Source organism: Primulina huaijiensis, chromosome 11 (assembly GCF_012295235.1).
Source record: "Primulina huaijiensis isolate GDHJ02 chromosome 11, ASM1229523v2, whole genome shotgun sequence".
Lineage (NCBI taxonomy): Eukaryota > Viridiplantae > Streptophyta > Magnoliopsida > Lamiales > Gesneriaceae > Primulina > Primulina huaijiensis.
Genome location: NC_133316.1, coordinates 20,930,218 through 20,949,937, shown reverse-complemented (window position 1 = coordinate 20,949,937; position 19,720 = coordinate 20,930,218). Strand labels below are relative to the sequence as shown.

The 19,720-nt window shown below is 33.1% G+C and overlaps 2 protein-coding genes across 2 annotated transcripts; both read right to left on the bottom strand.

Annotated features, from left to right (window-relative positions):
- Nucleotides 1-844: 844 nt before the first annotated feature.
- On the bottom strand, nt 845-4,736 carry LOC140988755 (3-ketoacyl-CoA thiolase 2, peroxisomal-like). Its single transcript, XM_073457813.1, has 14 exons — nt 4,524-4,736; nt 3,559-3,635; nt 3,359-3,443; nt 3,134-3,260; nt 2,940-3,038; nt 2,771-2,838; nt 2,574-2,681; nt 2,419-2,496; nt 2,182-2,314; nt 2,009-2,105; nt 1,773-1,896; nt 1,575-1,683; nt 1,237-1,320; nt 845-1,140 (listed from the first exon to the last, which is right to left on the bottom strand). The coding sequence occupies exons 1-14, from the start codon at nt 4,617-4,619 to the stop codon at nt 1,031-1,033; spliced, it is 1,395 nt and encodes a 464-aa protein (XP_073313914.1). The 5' UTR covers nt 4,620-4,736; the 3' UTR covers nt 845-1,030.
- A 597-nt stretch (nt 4,737-5,333) lies between these two features.
- LOC140989069 (probable voltage-gated potassium channel subunit beta) lies at nt 5,334-9,039 on the bottom strand. Its single transcript, XM_073458251.1, has 4 exons — nt 8,334-9,039; nt 7,098-7,241; nt 6,052-6,216; nt 5,334-5,619 (listed from the first exon to the last, which is right to left on the bottom strand). The coding sequence occupies exons 1-4, from the start codon at nt 8,916-8,918 to the stop codon at nt 5,506-5,508; spliced, it is 1,008 nt and encodes a 335-aa protein (XP_073314352.1). The 5' UTR covers nt 8,919-9,039; the 3' UTR covers nt 5,334-5,505.
- Between the last annotated feature and the right edge of the window lie 10,681 nt (nt 9,040-19,720).

Genomic DNA, 19,720 nt, shown 5'->3' with positions numbered 1-19,720 from the left:
TCCCAACGCTTTTTCTATGTTCCACTTACGCCTAGAATAATTCAATACTCTAAATTGACCATAATTAATAAATAAACACGGATTTATAACGTGGCCTAAAAAAAGAGATAAGCTATGGCTTTTTTTTTACCAATGGTTCATTTGATTAGAGATGTAAACTAGTAGAGTCGAACAGCATGAGGTTCGACTTCGGTTCGTTTAAGATACATATAGATTTGAGCTCGACTCGTTTGAAAATTTTTAAATTCGCGAATAGCTCGAGCTTGGTTCGTTAATAGTTTGTTTATCATGTTGAACGAGTCTGGTTTGAGCTCAACTTGTTGAGCATACATTTTTCCGAACGGAGTATTTTTAGCCAAAAAATCAACTAATATATAAGATATATGATTCTATTTTATAGGATTTCAATAACTTGCATTTCAATAAAATAACAATGTGAGACAAAAACTCATGACACAACAAACTAACCAAGCTCTTACGAGCCGAACAACCTTAAACTCGAGTTCGGTTCGATAGGATGTTCGGCTCGATAAGTTTAATTAACTAATTTTTTACTTAGTCGAGCTCCAAATAACTCATGGACAAAAAATCCTTATGGAACATGCTCAAAAAAATAACGCCGCGTCTACTGTTCGCTCGACAATTCTTTATGAAACTCTGCTCCAAAAATGTTATGAAAACTATTGTTACCATATAACCCAATCAAAAAAATCTAGAAAAACCTTTACTGTTGTTTTATTCACGATTTGTTTTGCTTGCGATTAAGTTTTTCTTCACAAGTGCTAAATCCGAAACTAGCAATTAGCGTTACGGAAAGGACACGGCATTTGCTCAAAAGAAACAAAACCAAAAATAATCCATTTTTCCATTAAATATCACCATGCTTCATATTAGACTAACTGTCCGTTATGCCAAACAACAAAGATATTACAGAATCGCCCGACGGACAAGTTTAAAGTTATTACACGACATTATTCATTTTCTGAGTTCGAACACGAATATTATTGGAACATGTATAGTTAAATGGAGTTTAAAGAGCATCCTTGGAGAGGAAATTGTGTGTTTCCATTGTTCGTACGTTGGATAGCACGTCACATGTGTCGCCTCTTTCAAACACAGCAGCTGCTCCCATACCAGTGCCTGTATTCAAATTTAAATACAACTCTAAATTTGGCGTTCCTGAAAACTATGTTCACACTATATATATACACATGAGCGCTCACAAAAAAGACGAACCTATGCACATGGAAATCACACCAAAGCGACAATCTTTGCCTCGACGCTTCATCTCATGTAACAAGGTGGCTACGCATCGAGCTCCTGAATCAAGCACATTTTTTGATAAATACATGCAAGATCAACAACAAATAATCTATATCACTACTAGTCAGAAATTATAATTTGGTAGTATGGCATCAACCCAAGTAATTTTTGGTGCGGCTTAGTATAAAAGAATCCACAAACATGAGTTCGATTTAGCATTAACAGACAAAATTAAAAATTGATACTTACGGAAGGAACTAACGCAACCAAAATTACTGCTAGATCAACAATTTAGCCTAGAGGAAGAATACCTGTAGCACCCAAAGGATGTCCAATAGCCATTGCACCTCCATTAACGTTAATTTTCTGAGGATCGAGCTCCAGCTTCTTACGGCAGTAAACAAATTGGGAAGCAAATGCCTGCTCAAAGCATCATTCATGTTAGGAATAAAAACATCTGCACCATTGTGCATATGAATAGTACATTAAGTTTCGGAATTAAATTTTACCTCGTTTATCTCAAAAAGATCTATGTCATCAAGCTCAAGACCAGCAGATTTGACTGCTGCAGGAATAGCAACAGCTGGGCCAATGCCCATGATCGCAGGATCCACACCAACAGCAGAAAAGCTCCTACGACAGTAGCAAAGTATGAGACTTATCACATGGAATAACATAATCCAGCTTTTTTATTTGCAGCATAAAGCATTTACATCAAGGTTTAATAACCAATAAATTTACAAACCTGAATACACCAAGGATGGGAAGCCCTTTCTGCACTGCAACACATCTCTTCATCAGGAGCACCGCTCCAGCACCATCACTCACTTGGCTAGAATTCCCTGAGACCCAGACCACAAGAGTAGCATAACATAATCCATGCTAAATGAGGAACCGTTGCACAAAGATCTTAATTACCAGCAGTTGTTGAACCATCTTTCTTGAAAACAGGCTTCAATTTTGCCAGATCTGATGGTGAAGCATTAGGTCTAATGCCATCATCAACAGATATCGTGACTTCTTTCTCATTCCCCGATTTCAGGTCCACAAGCTGTTTCAAACAAATAGATGTTATTACCAACAAATGGCGGTAACTGAACTTAAAAATTGAAACAAGTATCAAAATAAAATGAAAAGTTTTGACAAAAGTAATACCTTAGTTTTCACAGGTATTATCTCATCTTTGAATTTTCCTGAAGCAGTTGCAGCTGCAGCTTTTCTATGTGACTCAACCTTAAATACAGTTAGAATCCATTAAAGACATTGTCAGCTTTGATGCAACCATCAACTGACGGATATATTGAACTTACAGCAGCCTGATCTTGCTCCTGCCTCGTGACACCAAAACGATGGGCAACATTTTCCGAAGTGATACCCATTGGAAGAAGACAATCTTGCGCTTGAGCCATAGTTTTTACCTGGGATGTAATCGACATTTCAAGTTCAACAGTTCAATCATGTACAAAAAAACTCAATCTAATACAGGGAACAACAGAAGGAGGATTACTCTTGGATTGACTGATCCATCCCAGGCCATAGGATTGCTAGTCATTGATTCTAACCCAGCCCCAATCCCTTATTTAAAATGTGATGGAAAAGAATTAGCTAACCCATGAAAAGAGAAAAAGTTCACAATAATGTTGGCTTACAAGGAACTTTTAAGCAACAAAATGTACCAATATCATAGAACCCAGCTTTGATGGCTGCAGCAACATCAGCAACAGCTTGAAGGCCAGATGAACACTGCCTGTTCACGGTCCTGACAGGTACAGTTTCTGCATGGAAACAACCCCGTATTATCAGTGATATCGTGGAAAACAAAATATCCTAGAAAACAAATGGGTTACAGGACAACTGTACGAATACAAACCTGGAAAGCCAGCATAAAATGCAGCCATTCTGCATTCACTTGCTCTTTGAGAGCCTGGCGCCAACACAGTGCCAACAACAATATCCCCAACTTCATAGGGTTTGACATTTGTTTTATCTATCAGTGCCTGATACAGCCAGAAAGACACAAATATATCAGAGTCCTCAACTCCAACGTCAAGTAGAACAATAATTAACAAGCATATTGTGACAGAACCAAACCTACCTTCAGAACTGGAGCGAGTAAATCATCAGGATAGGTGTCTTTGAAGCCACCCCTCTTCGACTTGCATAATGCAGTACGATAGGCACTATACACCAAGTAAGAAAATGAAAATTCTTTAGTTATGGCACCTCAAATAGAAATAGTATGATTATTCACAAAAATGTTATGGTAGCACAAATGTTCAAAATTTGATCTCTTACGCGACAATAACGACATCATCACCAAATACTGAAGACCGTTGGTAGGCAGCGCTATCTCCAGCTGAACATACAGATGCCTGAACAAAAAGTGGGTATATGAGAACTAAAGCAACAATGTACATGTAACAAAGCTATCTACAGCTGGAACATACAGACGGCTGAACAAAAAAAAGACGAGTATAAGTGAATTCAAGAAACAACGTACATGCCCACATTCCAACATATTATACCTTCCAGCCAAAACTTATGCAACTAATATGGCAATATGCATAGTTTCATCTCAATACATTTCCAATATTTCAGTTCTATGATGCTGTTAAACTTCTTTTATCAAAAAATGTTCACAAAATGAATTCTTATCTGTAAACTTCACATTGAGAGGAATGAACACAGTATACAGATTGATTCTACTGATTTGATTTTATATCAAACAATTAAGGTTTAACAAGTCTTTAAAAGTTTTTTAACACCAGGAAAATAAATGTACCAAGAAGATTGTCTCGAAGGAAACACCTGGACTGTCTCTGGATTGAAGAAAGATGGAAAGCACTAAGAAAAACATTTGCCTTTATTTGGTTTTGAAGGAAAACACGAAAGACGGTACTTGTACAACATGATTCTATTGCTGATCAAAATTTTGTCAGTTTTCTTATTTCTTTGTATTCAATCACACCCGAAAAGAATAGATTGATAATGCTTTTTCAAGAAAAAAAATTTAACTGATTTGTCCCTTATGCTTTCTAAATAAAATAAAATCCCAGGTCCAAATATACGAGCGATCACGGAATCAGAAAACTGTTTAATTTTGATCGGATCAAAACTTAGACAACCAAAAAAACAACACTTTCCCGATCCCCAACGTAATCTAACAGAAAAGGCAACTGAAATCAAAACTTTCGAATCCATCTAACTTAAAATAGAATTCAGCAACAAAACAAATTCAATCACAAAACAAAGAATCTGACCGAAATTGAAGATTGAATATCTTCGAGCGAAGAAGAGGTGAATGACGGAAGAAGGTGCTGCAGCAAAACTCTCTGCCTCTCAACCGCTTTCTCCATTTCCGAACAACAAATTCCAGAGAACAGTTGGTATACGCAACTATAGATAGATGTAAACTCACTGTGCGATTGTTGGGAAGCGTGAGAGGATAATCGAAAGAACAAAAGTGGGACACACTCTTCTTTTTAATTTTTATAATTGTCAAATAATTAAAAAATAAATTCATATTATATGAAATTTTGTTTTCAAAAATTAATTAATAATAATAATAAAAAAAATATAATGAGTAATATTAAAATTTTAATTCAGGCAAAAGCAACTTTACTTGATAATACTTAGGATAAGGTCGAACTACTAAAATGGTCTTTGACATCACATTCAAATTCAGACCCGTTTCCTATAAATAGTCGCTTTTTATTTGGATATACAATAAAAAAATAATATTTTTAATATTACAAATAATATTTTTTATAAATTTTTTAAATAAAATATATCTCTCACAAAATTGACTCATCAACCGTCTCATAAAATTTTTTATATTATATTCATTATTATTATTAAAATGCCTAGAAACGATATACCTTCCCAAATGAAATTTTAGTTTTTGAGGTAATGTTTTATATTTAAAAATAAAAATAAAATAATTTTGTCATTGTAATTATAAAATTCACAACAAGAGATTTTGGATTTAAAAAATGAAGAACAAATTCAATAATACTCAAACGAATTTATGAAAAACTTGTAAAATTTACATCAAGAGATTTTCGATTAAATAATAATAAATAACGATTTCAATAATATTCAAACGAATTTATAACAATGTGCCAGAAATTTCAAGTGACACCCACGACAACACTACAAGTGAAAACAATCCAAGCCAAAATAAAATTCACAAGGGATCCAAATGAATCACAATCACACAGAAAGATGAGTTCTATATGAGTTTTAACGGTATGAATCCGGGCGCTTAGGTTTGCTCTGAACGACTGCTTCGATCTTTTCCATCACTGCAGGTGTAAGCATAGGAATGACATTTATAGCTTTCATGTTCTCTTCAATCTGCATTACAAAAAATAAAGGATCACTGTTGGTGAAAAAGTTCAATAGCATGTACAGAAGAACAATGAAAAGATTTTATCCTTCGATCCTACTAAAGTTATAGCTAATTGTAAAACTTCGAGAAATGTATTTTGAGACATGCAGTAGCCTAAGTACTATATTTGCATTATTTTGCCAAAACATGCACAATCGTTGCCTCCCAAATATTACGCCGGCTTGGGATTCACGACCATAGCAACAGAAATGTCATTCGATCACTATGATATAGCAGGGGAAAAGGTTGCTTCTTGGCACCAATATGCACACACACACACACAAAAAATGCATTTCCCAAGTTTTGATACGATGCAATAATCATTTATGAATGGAGATAGTGGAAATGCAGCAATGACAACTAATTTCTACATTTGAGACAAAGATCACTGAGCTGACCTGAGCTTCTTTGGTGGCACCAGTGATGACAGATGAGACATTAGGATTCGAAGCACACCAAGCAATAGCAAGTTGAGATAAAGTTACATCCAACTCATCTGCAATTGGCTTCAACCCTTTCACTTTCTTCATAACATCATCTACCAATGATCTGCTAGCGAGATTCTGAACGAAATAAGCCCACAAATAAGTTCGACACAAATAACAAGAGGAGAAAATGAAAGGTGAAGATAATAGAGCTAACCATAAGTTCAATTATGTGCATGTTTGGATGCCGAAGCTTCTATCAAAACATCACAAAAAAATGCTTTTCCAAAAAGAGTTGTGAGGTTTTTTTTTATGAAAAAAGGCGATTAAAAAAGCACAAACCTCAAAATGTATTTAGGTTCCTGCTTCAACTTTTCTTTAAAAAATATCTTTTTCACCATTCTATTGAGTCTATTCAAACATAGAACTGCCTCTCTTTTTAAGAAAAAGAAAAAAAAAGTTAAAAAAAACCAGCTGGCCAGCTTAATGAGGCATTGTTTTAGACCAACTATTTCTGCATCCAAACCGGCCTAATAACAGCAAAACTCAGCATGCATATATGATATAACACATGCACAGTGGCAATGAACTTACAGAGCAGACCATTTCTCAAAATTAACAGTAGAGAGAGTATCATAGCGATAATGTCCAGAGGTGATATTCATTTTGAGGGACAAACAGAATAATGAACGCCCTATACACTAAAAAATTCAGAACTGAACTTAAAAATCAAAGCTTCTTAATTCAAGTGAGACATTACTTGTAGCAAACAATTCTGTCAAATTGAGTCGATCTATTCTTGAAGCTAAGTTCGACGATATAGCAGAGCTTGGTCAATTCAAACTCGTCGTTTCTATACATTAATTACTAATGACTCGTTCTTGATTTTTGACAGGAACAAAATAGCTTGATCAAGATACATAATTTACAGAAGATTGAAGACCGAATTTGCAGCCCACACACAATAGTCTAGTAGGTAATAAATTAATCAGAACTTTAACTGATGTTCTTATCACTACCTTGTAATTGTCCAACGCAAACCTACTATCAGGTGGAATATTTCCAAAGGTATACTTTCCAGTCAAAACTCCAGATGCAAGTGGGCTCCATGTGGCAAGACCAAGACCGTAGTTGGCGTACAAAGGTAAAAACTCAGATTCAACCTGCAGCAATAAAATGAAATTGGAAATCACATATTACAGGATACAATGAGGAAATGTATAGAGCAACTGGAATATAGAACTTTAGCAGTAACTTCTTCCATAAATTTTATACTCTCGTGATGAGGACCCCATTGGCAGGAGGTGAACCTTCTCACAAGATTTTTTTTAAAAAAAATTTATATAATTTTTTGTTCATCTTTCTGAAAATAAAATTTCCTCCCCCTTCAATTTTCTGGGTCTACCCTTCTAGCCGCTTGGAAAAGAAGCCCATTTAGTTGAGATTTCATGTCCCACTAAGATGTATGAAAAATGTGAGGTCTTGTTGGTTGTAATAAATCATTAGCACAAGTATCCTCAAAATGGGTTTTAATGCTAGCACGAGAAGTTAAATATGTTACAACAGAAAGAGAGCTGTCATTTGATAATCAATATGCAAATACTAGTATAACACCACTGTCATGCCTAACTATATCGTAATACAATGCTGCTTAGCTATTTGTTTCATGTGGCAGCAGACAATGAAACAGCAGATAGAATAATCCCAACCCATATAAAATATGAATTGCAATCTCTGAAAGACAACCAGTTGTGCTCACCAATAGAAATGGAGCGAGTACAGCCTCTAATTCATGATATATTCACTCAAAAGTTCCGAGCTTATTTTGATAAGCATCAAGTTCCGAGCTTTTAAGTGCCAGCATTGTACTACTATGCGATATGTTATGAACTTTTTGGGGAAAGTATACAGAAAAAGTGTCATTGCTTGACGATGAAGACATTGAGTTGCTTAAAGTTTAAAAGGGAATGACTACTACTCTATTCTTATGACTCCATATCTCAACCAGCAGGACAAGCGAAGAAAATTTTGCTTTCAGATCCCCCAATAACACCTACAAAAACTCCCCCACAGCTACAAATAACATGGTCCACACTCCACACCATAATGTTAAAAAAAAATTGAAAAAAAAAAGGACTTGAACACGTGATTAAGAACCCGGAGTACTTTTTATGCAATAAATTCGCCCAACTCAACAAACAACAACAAAAATTATACAAACACCAGCCCAGATTCATTACTTTCTCTAGTGTTACCTTATGTCTGGAAAGAAGATTGTATTCAGGCTGTTCGACAAGGGGCCCCACAAGATCCAGCCTCCCAGCCACACTCCAAGCCTCAGTGATCTGCTGAGCAGACCACTCACTAGTTCCCCAATAATAAGCCCATCCCTTGTCAATCACGAAGTTCATAGCCCTCACAGTCTCTTCAATAGGCGTGAAGCTATCAGGCCGATGGCAATAAAGCACATCAACGTACTCCATATCCAGCCTCTTCAGACAGTTCTTCGTTCCCTCTACTATATGCTTTCTTGACAAACCCTTGTCATTAGGCCCTGGCCCACCCCAGAAGATCTTGGTGGATATAACGAGATCCGATCGCTTCCATCCAAGCTCCTTTATAGCTTGGCCCATGATCTCCTCCGCCCGTCCATTGGCATAGACCTCGGCATTGTCGAAGAAGTTTACTCCATGATCGCGACAGCATTGGAGGATTGATTTGGCTTCCTTCACGTCAAGCTGATTCCCAAATGTGACCCAAGCACCATAGGAGAGCTGGGACACCTTCAGGCCCGATCTCCCGAGATTCTTATACTGCATACTTTGGTCCGGGAATTTCATCGAACAGTTTGTCGGTTCTTCTTTGTCGAATCTTTACGGTGTTGGAGAGGGAGAGATTTGTAAACGTGACGGTGAAGAAACTTTGGCAGAAAAAAGTGATGCTGATGCGATGGAGCGGTACTTTCACTAGGAAAGGTTTTATTATTATCATCATCATCATCATTATTATTATTATTTTATAATTATTATTAATTATTTTGAAACTAAATATTGTATCAAAACAATTAGGATTTATATAATTAATATTTTAATAAAAATATATTGTTGGAAGTTATTTTAGAAAAAAATTAAAAAAAATCAAATATTCTCCTGAAAAGGCAAAAAATATGAGATCCATGTCCAAGAATGCCCCCCATGGAATTAAAAAAAAACCTCGAAAAAAAATTATTAAAACTTTTTTAATTTAAATATTTACTAAAATTTGTTATACACTCGCAAAGGCCCTTTTATCTTGAATCTTCTTTTTTAATTTATTTTTAAGTGAATATTTTCTCATCAATTCAATTTGAACTTCAAAAGTGGATGTTATAAAGCTTCACTGTGAATTCTATTTTACATATGCATAATATCATTTCAAAAAATAATTTATTACTTTTTAAAAAAACAAAATATTTTACTTGCTCAAATCCAAACATTAATTAATGCTTGCCTAATCGCATTTCTAGATAATGGGTATTTTGAACAGAAAATATGCGTTACCAAAATAAATTTCTAAAGTCTCTTATAAAAAGAGTGTTTTAATTGGTTCTTGATTTTTGATAACTTTCGTTGAAACTGTGACTCCATGTTAGAACAACCACGGCACCTGTTTTACACATGTCAATGCGCACGAGCCTGTTGGGAGCTGTCTTCCGTATCGGAATAGGTCAATTCGACTCCTACCGAGATTGAGAGCTTCCCCGATTGGTTCTTGGATATTCTGGAAAGATTAGACATGGAGAGGAGACGGATTTTCGTTATGATCCTCTGGGTTATATGACATTCACGCAATGAGAGAGTTTGGAACAATAACTCCCTGTCTGCGAATTGGACTATCACCTTTGCAAAAGACACACTTAGAGATTGGCTTACTGTACGAATGACGGATCCACAAACACCGCATCACCATAATGAACGTACCTGTGTAGTGTGGAGGAAGCCTATGGAAGAGTTCTTCAAGTGCAACGTGAATGCGGGTTTTGGTTCTCCGACGAAAGATCTTTTGGCATCGGCATGGTAATCAGGGATTCAAACGGCTCCTTCATAGTAAGTCGAACTAATTTTTACCATGGAGCAGCACTTGTAAAGGAAGCAAAGGCTCTTGCAATCAACGAGGCTCTAAGTTGGATCAAGGAACTGGGCTACAACAAAGTAATAGTGGAGACGGACTCAAAGATATCGGTAGATGCAATCCACTCGGGCGAGCCAGATTTCACTGAATTTGGCCTTACCATATCAGCCTGTCGTGCACTCATTAGGAACCAAAGTTCGCTTAAGATTGAACATGTTATGAGGCAAGCAAATAAAGTCGCTCACACCTTGGTGAAAACGGCTCTTCAGCAAGCTTGTTTTGGTGTTACTTACGTAACTCCAATTTCTATTCATTCTATGATTATAGATGGTTGTAATTATCCAACTGAAGATTAATAATACTTGCAATTTGTGTTTCAAAAAACAGTAATGTGATATTCAAATTTGACTTTTAAAAACTATGCAAAAGTCTATATGTATTCAAAATGTCAATAGACTTTTATTAAGTATAAGAATTAAAGTATAAGGTACAAGTATAAATTATCAATTGTCTTTGATTCATCCTAAAAATTTAGATAGATATTTAATTGGAAAATATCTCAAACTCATATATTCACTTTCATTTTTATTAAAAATGTTAGTAATACAAACACTAGTTATTTCATTTTTTTTTATCTTTCATATGATTTTTTTCTTGCAATTTTTAAAAATGTATTTTTTTATATTGCTAACAATAGTTTATCACTTGAATATATATAAACTATGTGTGTGATTGACGTGTTGTAAAAAAAATCGATATATTTTTTCATACAAAAATTTACTTAAAATAAATGAAATTATTTTAAGTTTAATTATTTATTAATATTAAAAATTATTGCTGAATATTTTTTAATAATATTAATTAGAAAATAAACATATTGCATTGACCTGAATAATTAATGTTTAATTGTAATAAATTTAGTACTGACTTATTTATTATCTTTTAAAATTAAATAAATTAGTAAAAAAATATTATATTGTTAGATAAAAATATTTTAAACAAATAACAGTTATTCACATCCAACTATTGCTTCAAAGAAATTTTAAAAAATCACAATAATAAGTTAAACAATCCATAAAATTCTATGAAAAAGTTATAAATGTCAATAAAAATCTTGGATAAATTTTTTTACAAGATTTTGGGAAAATATTTAGAAATTTGTGAGACTCTACAAAAATTAATAGAAATCTATCAACTTCATAAAGTCTATTATTTAGGAAAAGTCAGTAAATATCTTCAATAAATACACCTTTTGGAAAGCTTTAAGATTCACGAATTTAATTAAAAGACAAGTTTGGTGTAACCTTGTTTGAATTCAGTATCAAATTTTCAACATCAAATCATAATCACATGCAAATGATTACAAATTGTCTCAATTTTCATTCTTGATTTCCCATTATAAAAGGCAAGACATGAACTTGCAATACTCTCATGCAGGAAAAAAATTAAAAATGACTCGTTTCCGAACCAAGTATGAAGTAGTACCTCTTGCGGCGACGTTCTTTGTCATCTCTTTAGTCATCCCTTCAAGTTTCTCGATTGTCTTGCTCGATTGGACGGTCTTGCTCGAGAACAATTCACCAAATATTAATCTAGTGAGCCATTGCTACGCGAACGGGGACGATATCGGGGTAAGCACGCTTCTTCCCTCTGGAAAACAAAAATTCACATGCTCAGTAATCCTCAAACAAAGGAGTGTTGCGACATGTGAGCTGACCTTGGGGAACTTGCATGGGTCGTTCGACCTTTTCGATTGGGACCGAGACCGAGATAGGTTCAAGGAGTTGGCCAATCTGAGCATCTGGCAGGCCGACGAGAAGGGATTGTCCTTGCTTCTTCATGGAAAATTTGTTTTGCAATACCCTTGGTATTGAGGTTTTGAACTCGATTAATGTGTGTAAAAGGTTGTTTCTAAAACATTTGGGATACGATGGTTTGGATAAAATACAAATTTGATCCTTGTTGATCCACTTTTTTCTTGTTTTGCTTAGTTTTCATTATTTTCTCAATTAAGAAATGTAAAACTTAAAGTAAAAATAAGATAAGAAGTAATTTTAATGTGGTTCGGTCTAACCTAGCTACCTACATCCACGGTGTCACGCCCAACTATCAAGTAAATCCATTAAATTTCAATATGTTACAATTAGGCAAGAACTTATTCAAATAAAAGACTCTTTTTTTCTAATGACGTCTCTATTACGAACACATTAAGTAGATTTCATTTAACGAGCATCACTCATCTTCAACTCTGCCCATCACTCATCTTCAACTCTGCCTTGATCGAACTCCCTTCGAAATTAAGGATTGTTCTCTCCTGAGAATATCACATTTCTCTCCCGATGAATGAATTACGTGACTCAAAATTTGTGTGTACCACCAGTAATTTAAAAGCTCTAAAAACATAATGATAAAGTAGAACTGTCAGTAGCTTGTCTCAGGAGATTTCGTGATACAAAATGGACAGTTTTGTTTTGGCTCTTGATTATGCACTCAACCAACCTCACCAGCTCACAACATAAAATATTCTCTATGCAAGAAATATCACTCTTTTCCGAGAACTAACCTTCATCTCCCGAAGTATGTCTGAATGACTATAGTGTATAAAAGCAACAAAAAACAACCAACACACCGCTCTGAAAGATTTAACAATTATGAAAGCAAATTGACCTCTCTTGGCACACATGGTCACCCTTGGCCATAAATGGCCACACTTGGAAATCTCTAAACCGATTGAATACTCATTTATATAGAAGACCTATCATAACCAAGATAGACATTATCTTGTCAAATCTTACACAATATATTTCAAGATAATGTCATCTAATATCTTCATCATATCTTCAACACATCACAAAATATAATCAAATGTTATCTTCTTCAGTTATCTTTTTATCTCTAAAAATCTTTAAAACAATATTTTAAATTTTCTTGAGAAATAATCTCAAAAATAAAGTCAACCAAAAAAAACATTCGACAATCTCCTCATTTGACTTTTTTGGAATGAGGTGGTGATTACCATCAGTCGTATATGGTCTTATACTCTTATTCTCTCAACTGTAGATAATATATATTTGAGTTATATATTTTTCTTTCTAAATGTTCAAATTTTAGAACAAAAGCGTACTTATAAAAGCTACATGTGTAACGATTTGGATCTTCTACTATGGTTGAAGACGTAACACTTGATGTTATGCACTTTTTACACTAGATTGTCAGCTGATCATTTCGTTTCATTTGACAATTTTTCAAATATATCTAACACTGTGTGTAGTCTACAAGATCATCTTATGTAAAAAATATACAACATCTAGTGTTGTATTAAAAACTCAACAGATGATCCAAATCTCATAAGTAAAGGATAAAGGATAATTTTGGAATAGGAAGAATATTCCATCAAAAAATAGTTATTATTTAGGGTTCTTCCTTTTCTAATAGATTTATTAATGAGTGATGGCTTAATAGGCAAATTAAGCAGAGCCTTTCTTAATTATACCTTCAGTTGTTCTTCAATGTTAAACAGTGTTTGATTTTTTTTATATAAAAAAAAGGGTAAAGAGGGATGGATCTCTTCGCTGAGANTAAAATAATGATCTCTTTGGCATGTTATATGAGACCACGATAAGACTGATGCTATATATACAACCAAATTTATACAATAATTTTTCTAACACAAAAAATTCAATGCTAAAATCTCATGAAATAATAACAAAATCTCACGAATTAATAGCAAAATATCACGATATAATTGTTGTAAATATCGTTTTGCGATATTTTGGTTGTACTTTTAGCATTATTTATTTTTCAATAGAGAATATCTGCTACTAATTACCGATCCAAATTTCTAAATTCGCTTGAGACATATAATTTGGATTAAGGAATTTAAAACCACGGATTTCAAGTACATATTTATAAATTGCTTGAATAAATTTTATACAGGAATTTAAAATTAATCTTCTTACATTTTAATGTTAAAAAAAAAAAGATTTCTTCCAAATTAGTACTAATTTAATCTTCTTACATTTTAATGTTAAAAAAAAAAAGATTTCTTACAAATTAGTCGTAATTATAATAGATTCCAAATGACTAGAATCCAGATTTCAAATCATTACATGAGCCAAATATTTTCATTCAATCGCAAATCTTAAAAATAAGTATGAATCATCACAATATCGGAGAACAATATTTCGGTCTCGAACTTGTATATATTTTTTTTTGTTATCAGTTAATTCATAGTCTTAATACAATAATTTGTATTCTTTTCAATTTTTCATTTTCCATCTGAATGTTAACATGACGCGGGAAAATGCTGTTGTGACACCGAATATTACTAATATGTCCAATGTCACATCAGCATTCCTTTGAAATGACTAAATTGAAGAAAAAAATACAAGCTAGCGGATTAAAATCATTAATTAACTGATAACATAATCAAAAATGAAAATTTTCAAGTTACTGGACCAAAAATATTATTCTGACTGCTTTTACATTTTGATTTTTCCCTCTTTATAAAAAAAGACATAACATAAACCTCGGGTCTCACACAAAAGGAAAAATGACTCATTTCCAAACCAAGTATGATGTCACCTCTTGTGTTCGGGCATTCTATTGCATTTTATGATATATGTTGATAAATACAAATTGGAGCATAAATAATAGTAACTCTGTATGGTTTAAGGCATCGTGTAATTAAATTCATATTCTTTTACATATTTACCATTTTATTTATAATAATAAATATTTATTTATTTTTTCTGGAATAAAAATATCTTTTTTTCTTTGGTTGGAAAGAGAGGAAGTCTTTAGTTTTTGGAAATGCGGTGTTGGATTTCGGGATATGATAAAACTCAGGAATGGATTGGGTGTTTATAGGGATGACAACTTTCTCCACGGGAAAAACCCAAAACGAAGATGGGGATCCTCGATTTTTTCGGGTTTGGGTGCGGGTTCGAAATCCCCGATGTAATTCGGGGCGGGTATGTGATTACTATCTCCATCTCCGAACATGCCCCGAAAATAATATCAATAATAAAATAATAGTANGAAAGTTGATCCCCGAAGTTTCGAGTTTGGAGATTCCCCGAACTCGAAAAAGCAGGGATCGGGGCGAGTATGAGGATGAGGAAGGAATTCGGAGACGGGGATGGGGATGGCAAACCCACCCCCGCCCCGCCCCATTGCCATCCCTAGGTGTTTAATAAACCAACAATAGAATAATGCACAGAATGATGTTTATTGAAACTATGTGAACACAAAAGATGTCTAGGATAAAAAAACAGTTAGGCTATCAAACTAATACGACACAAAGTAAAATGTACAGAATTGTTTCTGTATGTTCGGAGATTTGAATAACTAATATGGCATCCTATCTTTCACTTATGAAAGATTTCACTAGAAGACTTTGATAATTTAAAGCAATTTACAACAACCCGCTTCAGCAAGACTTATCTCTTACCTACTGAAACTCCTAGATACTTTTTAAACTTAAATAATTGATCAATAAGACTCTTACTGCCAATTAAAAATATGTTGTAATAGAATATACTCGCTCGAATCGATCTCAATGATCAAATATAAATATTTTAAGTGTGTGCTAAAAATGTTTCAAACACTTTGACTCTAAAGAACTCGAAATTCAAGAATAATGCTTCACAAATCAGGAAATTTTTAGCCCCTTGAAACCTCATCAGACTTATCTATTTATAAATTCCGATCTCAACAATCATGGATTTCAATACGATAACTGTTTCTAAATAGAGCATTCGTTGTGCGATGTCATCGTCTTTTATGACATAACATACATCTTGGATAGTGCGTGTAAACTCTGATATTTCACGAACTAAAAAGCTGTTAAAATATTTTATCGGATAAGTCAGCGGAGCTCTGAAAATTAATGGAGAACATCCTAACAGAATTTTCGCTAAAAGCTTGACTGATTCAGTTAGGTAGGATAATCAATCGTCCTTGAATAATTGGTTATGATCTTCTGTTTAGCTTCGAAATCAGTTTTACTCTTGATCGGTTGGCTTGACGATCAGTTTGCTCGAGAAAGACCAGTTACTCAAGCGTTCAGTTTCCTCTATTTAATTCAATTATGTTAGGCTATATTAATTCTTTTTTAATTTCGTACACCTTGTTAATCATCCAAAACTTAATCGATCCAAGGTTCTGAAACTTAAAAATTTTATTTAATTAAATATATAATCAAAGTAAACAAATTAATTCACTAACTCACGGGAATTACTTTTTAAACGAAAATTATTAAATGCATTAGTTATTTTTATTTAAAAATGTATGATCATGACGCTTGTCGTTTTACCAAAAGTGATAACAAATGATAGTCAGTAATAGTGATGCGACTTCAATTTTTTAAACCGTACAGCAGCTCAAATATCATGTTTCGATTGTTATATCTAGAAGAGATCACTATGACTTGGATTAATCATTAATTTTCGCACATACAACTTATGTGTTTTGGCCACTAATTATGTTTAAACTGTACAATTTTATGGCATAAAGCTTGATTAAGAATAATCTCACTATAAAAAAAAAAAGGGCACGAGCATTTGAATTGTGGGATATCAAGGAAAAGATCTTGACTAGTGACGGTTTTCTTATATATTCAAACTTTCAAGCCAGTAAACCTTCAAAGCTATTCCTCGAATTTCACTAGAAATTTGAGTGATTGTTTTATTCACTCACCGAATTCTACGATTTTTACTGAAAATATTGCCTACAAAATTGTAGTCATGTTACCTGACACGATTTAACCGGTTTTGGATTATAAAAGATTCAATAGTATACTGGATTAAATTAATTGGTTCTGGATTTACCGAATTGGATATATGATCAAATCCAAAGCTGGTTCAAGACAAAATAGGTTGCACTGGATTTGACAGTACTGTTGATCGAATTATAAATGAGTAGGACAGGGTTGAGACCGATTGAAATAGTTTTTTTTTTTTTTTTTTTTTTTTTTTAATCTTCAATCAGTGCATACTTAAACATGTCTTTTATTAAGTAAAGTATTTAAAAATCATATATAATATTTATTTTATGTAAATTTATAAGTGACAATAATTAAACAACAAAGTATTCAAAATTATTTTTTAAAAATAACCAATTCCAGAGCATATTGGAGCCGATTCCGGATCACAGTAGACCGGATCCTGTTATCAGACTGGATTTATTTCGGTTCCAGATCAATGTTTTTAAAAAACCAATCCAATTCAATTCAATTAAAATATCAGATTTGTTCCGACCCTAAAACACATTCATCGGTTTTAGATTAAATCAGGTTATTTCAGATCAGTTCCTAACTGGTCCTGGATGAACCAAATCCATTAACCAGGACTACTAAATTGGAGTCAATTTATTTTTTAACTTAACAAAGATTCAACAAAGATTTAGAGGATATTAGAGCTGTCAAAATAGATTAGGTCCATCAAGCCAGTCCGTCCCACCACATAAAAAAAAAAAAAAAAAAAAAAACATGTTAATTGACAATTTCTTAATCCAGTACTAAAATGGACAACCCCTGCCCAGTCCCATTTCATCTGACGGAAAAAGTTGTCAAAACTAACTAGACACGTCCTGCGATATAAAATCCTCTGTCACACTTGTGATTTTCCGACCTGTCCCTTCTCAGTAGCTCGTTCGGCACTTATAGAGGATATTAATTGTCACTAATTCGCGCTCGATCGAACCTCGTAAATCATTAAGGGATTATATAATATATAGATCACATATAAATAATTTTATGTGAGATCTATATAACCAGTACTGGATCATCAACCGAACATAAGTACAGTCTTCACAAATTGTATATCCTCTAGTTTCACTCCGACTTGAACTTGGAATGTGGAGGGAATTCAAGAGTCAAAAGGAAGTCAAATAAGTACATTTCCAACTTTGAGGTTCGATATGGAGGGTAACCAAATCACTTCAAATAATTAAGCGAATAAAGTAAAGGCAACCCTACAACATGCATGCTTTTTATTGCTTGTAGATGAAGATTTACAAGTGTTATTAGGTTTATATATTTGTCACTCTACCCAACTTTTAAAATATTACCACGAACAAATACTAAGATGTATGATGAATAACACTAGTTCATTTTTCTCAATTACTAATAATCGTTATATCGGTTTGTGTTTTTTTTATAAGTGTTTCAACGTTGGATTTGCAACCGATGAAGCTATTTTATATTTAAACCGGTCAATCGAGTAACTTTATATACAAATATGGAAACAACTCGATTTGATACCAAATATTCTGATTAAATTGATGACAAAACACGTAGATTGATTAAATGTGTCAAAATTGACTGTGTACAAGCAGTTAAATGAACACACAAATTTGTTTATGGAAGTTTGAAAATCAAATCTCTCTACATCTCTAATTCTTTTATTTACGAAATTATTTCACAAGAATAATTTGATTTATACAAGTCATTTGTGAACTACTAATTAATCTGAAAGGTAAATTGTATGAATATCTATTCTCAATCTTCTTCTCTTAAACCTTTTATCAATTCAAAATTATAAAGTGTACTGGTGATATATATGGAATTGATAAAGATCAAACAATACTCATATTTATATAATTCTGATTTTTCATTTAATCAAGTATATTCCAGAGTCATGGGATTTTTTGAAGGGAAAAAAAGAATTATAATAAGCATGAATTCAAACTCATTTTGAATTTTAGATAATTCAAATACTGATGAAACATATATGATTTGAGCCACTTTCAAATTAAAGCTTGTCATGCGGGTCAAATAGTTTGCATAACTGTTAAAATAAACTAAATATTAAAATAATATTATGAGAAAATTGCATTTTTTTATTATGTTTTTCTGCTTGATTGAGATCTGTGCATCTATGTTGTCAAATTTTAGTCTTAAACGTTCTTTATCTTTGTTTTGTATTTTTTACAATTCTATTGTTTTTCGGACATGACAGCAATGTTATGTTGATGTGAAGTCGACGTGTGTAATGTCACATCAACACTCTCAATGAAAAAAGAGTAAAATCGTCAAAAATTGAAATATACATGATTAATACTAAAATTTTACAATACAAAGAATCAAAATTGCGAATAATTAATATACACTACTAAAAATGAAAAAAAAATCATATAATTTGCAGTCCAATTTATGTTTTATAATATAATTTTCTCATATTAATATATCTTCCCATATATTTTGGTCAAAATTCGAAACGAGACCAAACAAGCACTATAACTTTTGATTAAACTCACTCTCTTGTATGACGTGAATTGAACAAACTTTGGGCTACTTATTGACTATAATAAATCCTATCGACATAAATGCATTTCTTTACATTATTGTAATTATATTGTGCCCACCCAATATATTTGACTCCGACATTACGTATCGTTTAAGATAAAAGAAAATTCCTTAAATCTAATTTTGTTCATGAATTCAATATAGCAGATGAAATGTGAAATTTAGTCCATACTATAATTCTGAAAAATCTATAACAAATTGGAAGATTTGTTCTTACACCATATG

Excerpts from the sequence above, each read along its gene's own strand:
- LOC140988755 (XM_073457813.1), bottom strand. The coding sequence starts at position 4,619 with ATGGAGAAAGCGGTTGAGAGGCAGAGAGTTTTGCTGCAGCACCTTCTT. Across the intron at positions 2,839-2,939 it reads AGCTGGGTTCTATGATATTG|GGATTGGGGCTGGGTTAGAA; the intron begins GTACATTTTGTT and ends ATTTTAAATAAG. Across the intron at positions 1,321-1,574 it reads ACATCCTTTGGGTGCTACAG|GAGCTCGATGCGTAGCCACC; the intron begins GTATTCTTCCTC and ends TGCTTGATTCAG.
- LOC140989069 (XM_073458251.1), bottom strand. The coding sequence starts at position 8,918 with ATGAAATTCCCGGACCAAAGTATGCAGTATAAGAATCTCGGGAGATCG. Across the intron at positions 7,242-8,333 it reads ATCTTCTTTCCAGACATAAG|GTTGAATCTGAGTTTTTACC; the intron begins GTAACACTAGAG and ends TTATTGCTGCAG. Across the intron at positions 5,620-6,051 it reads GTGCCACCAAAGAAGCTCAG|ATTGAAGAGAACATGAAAGC; the intron begins GTCAGCTCAGTG and ends TTTGTAATGCAG.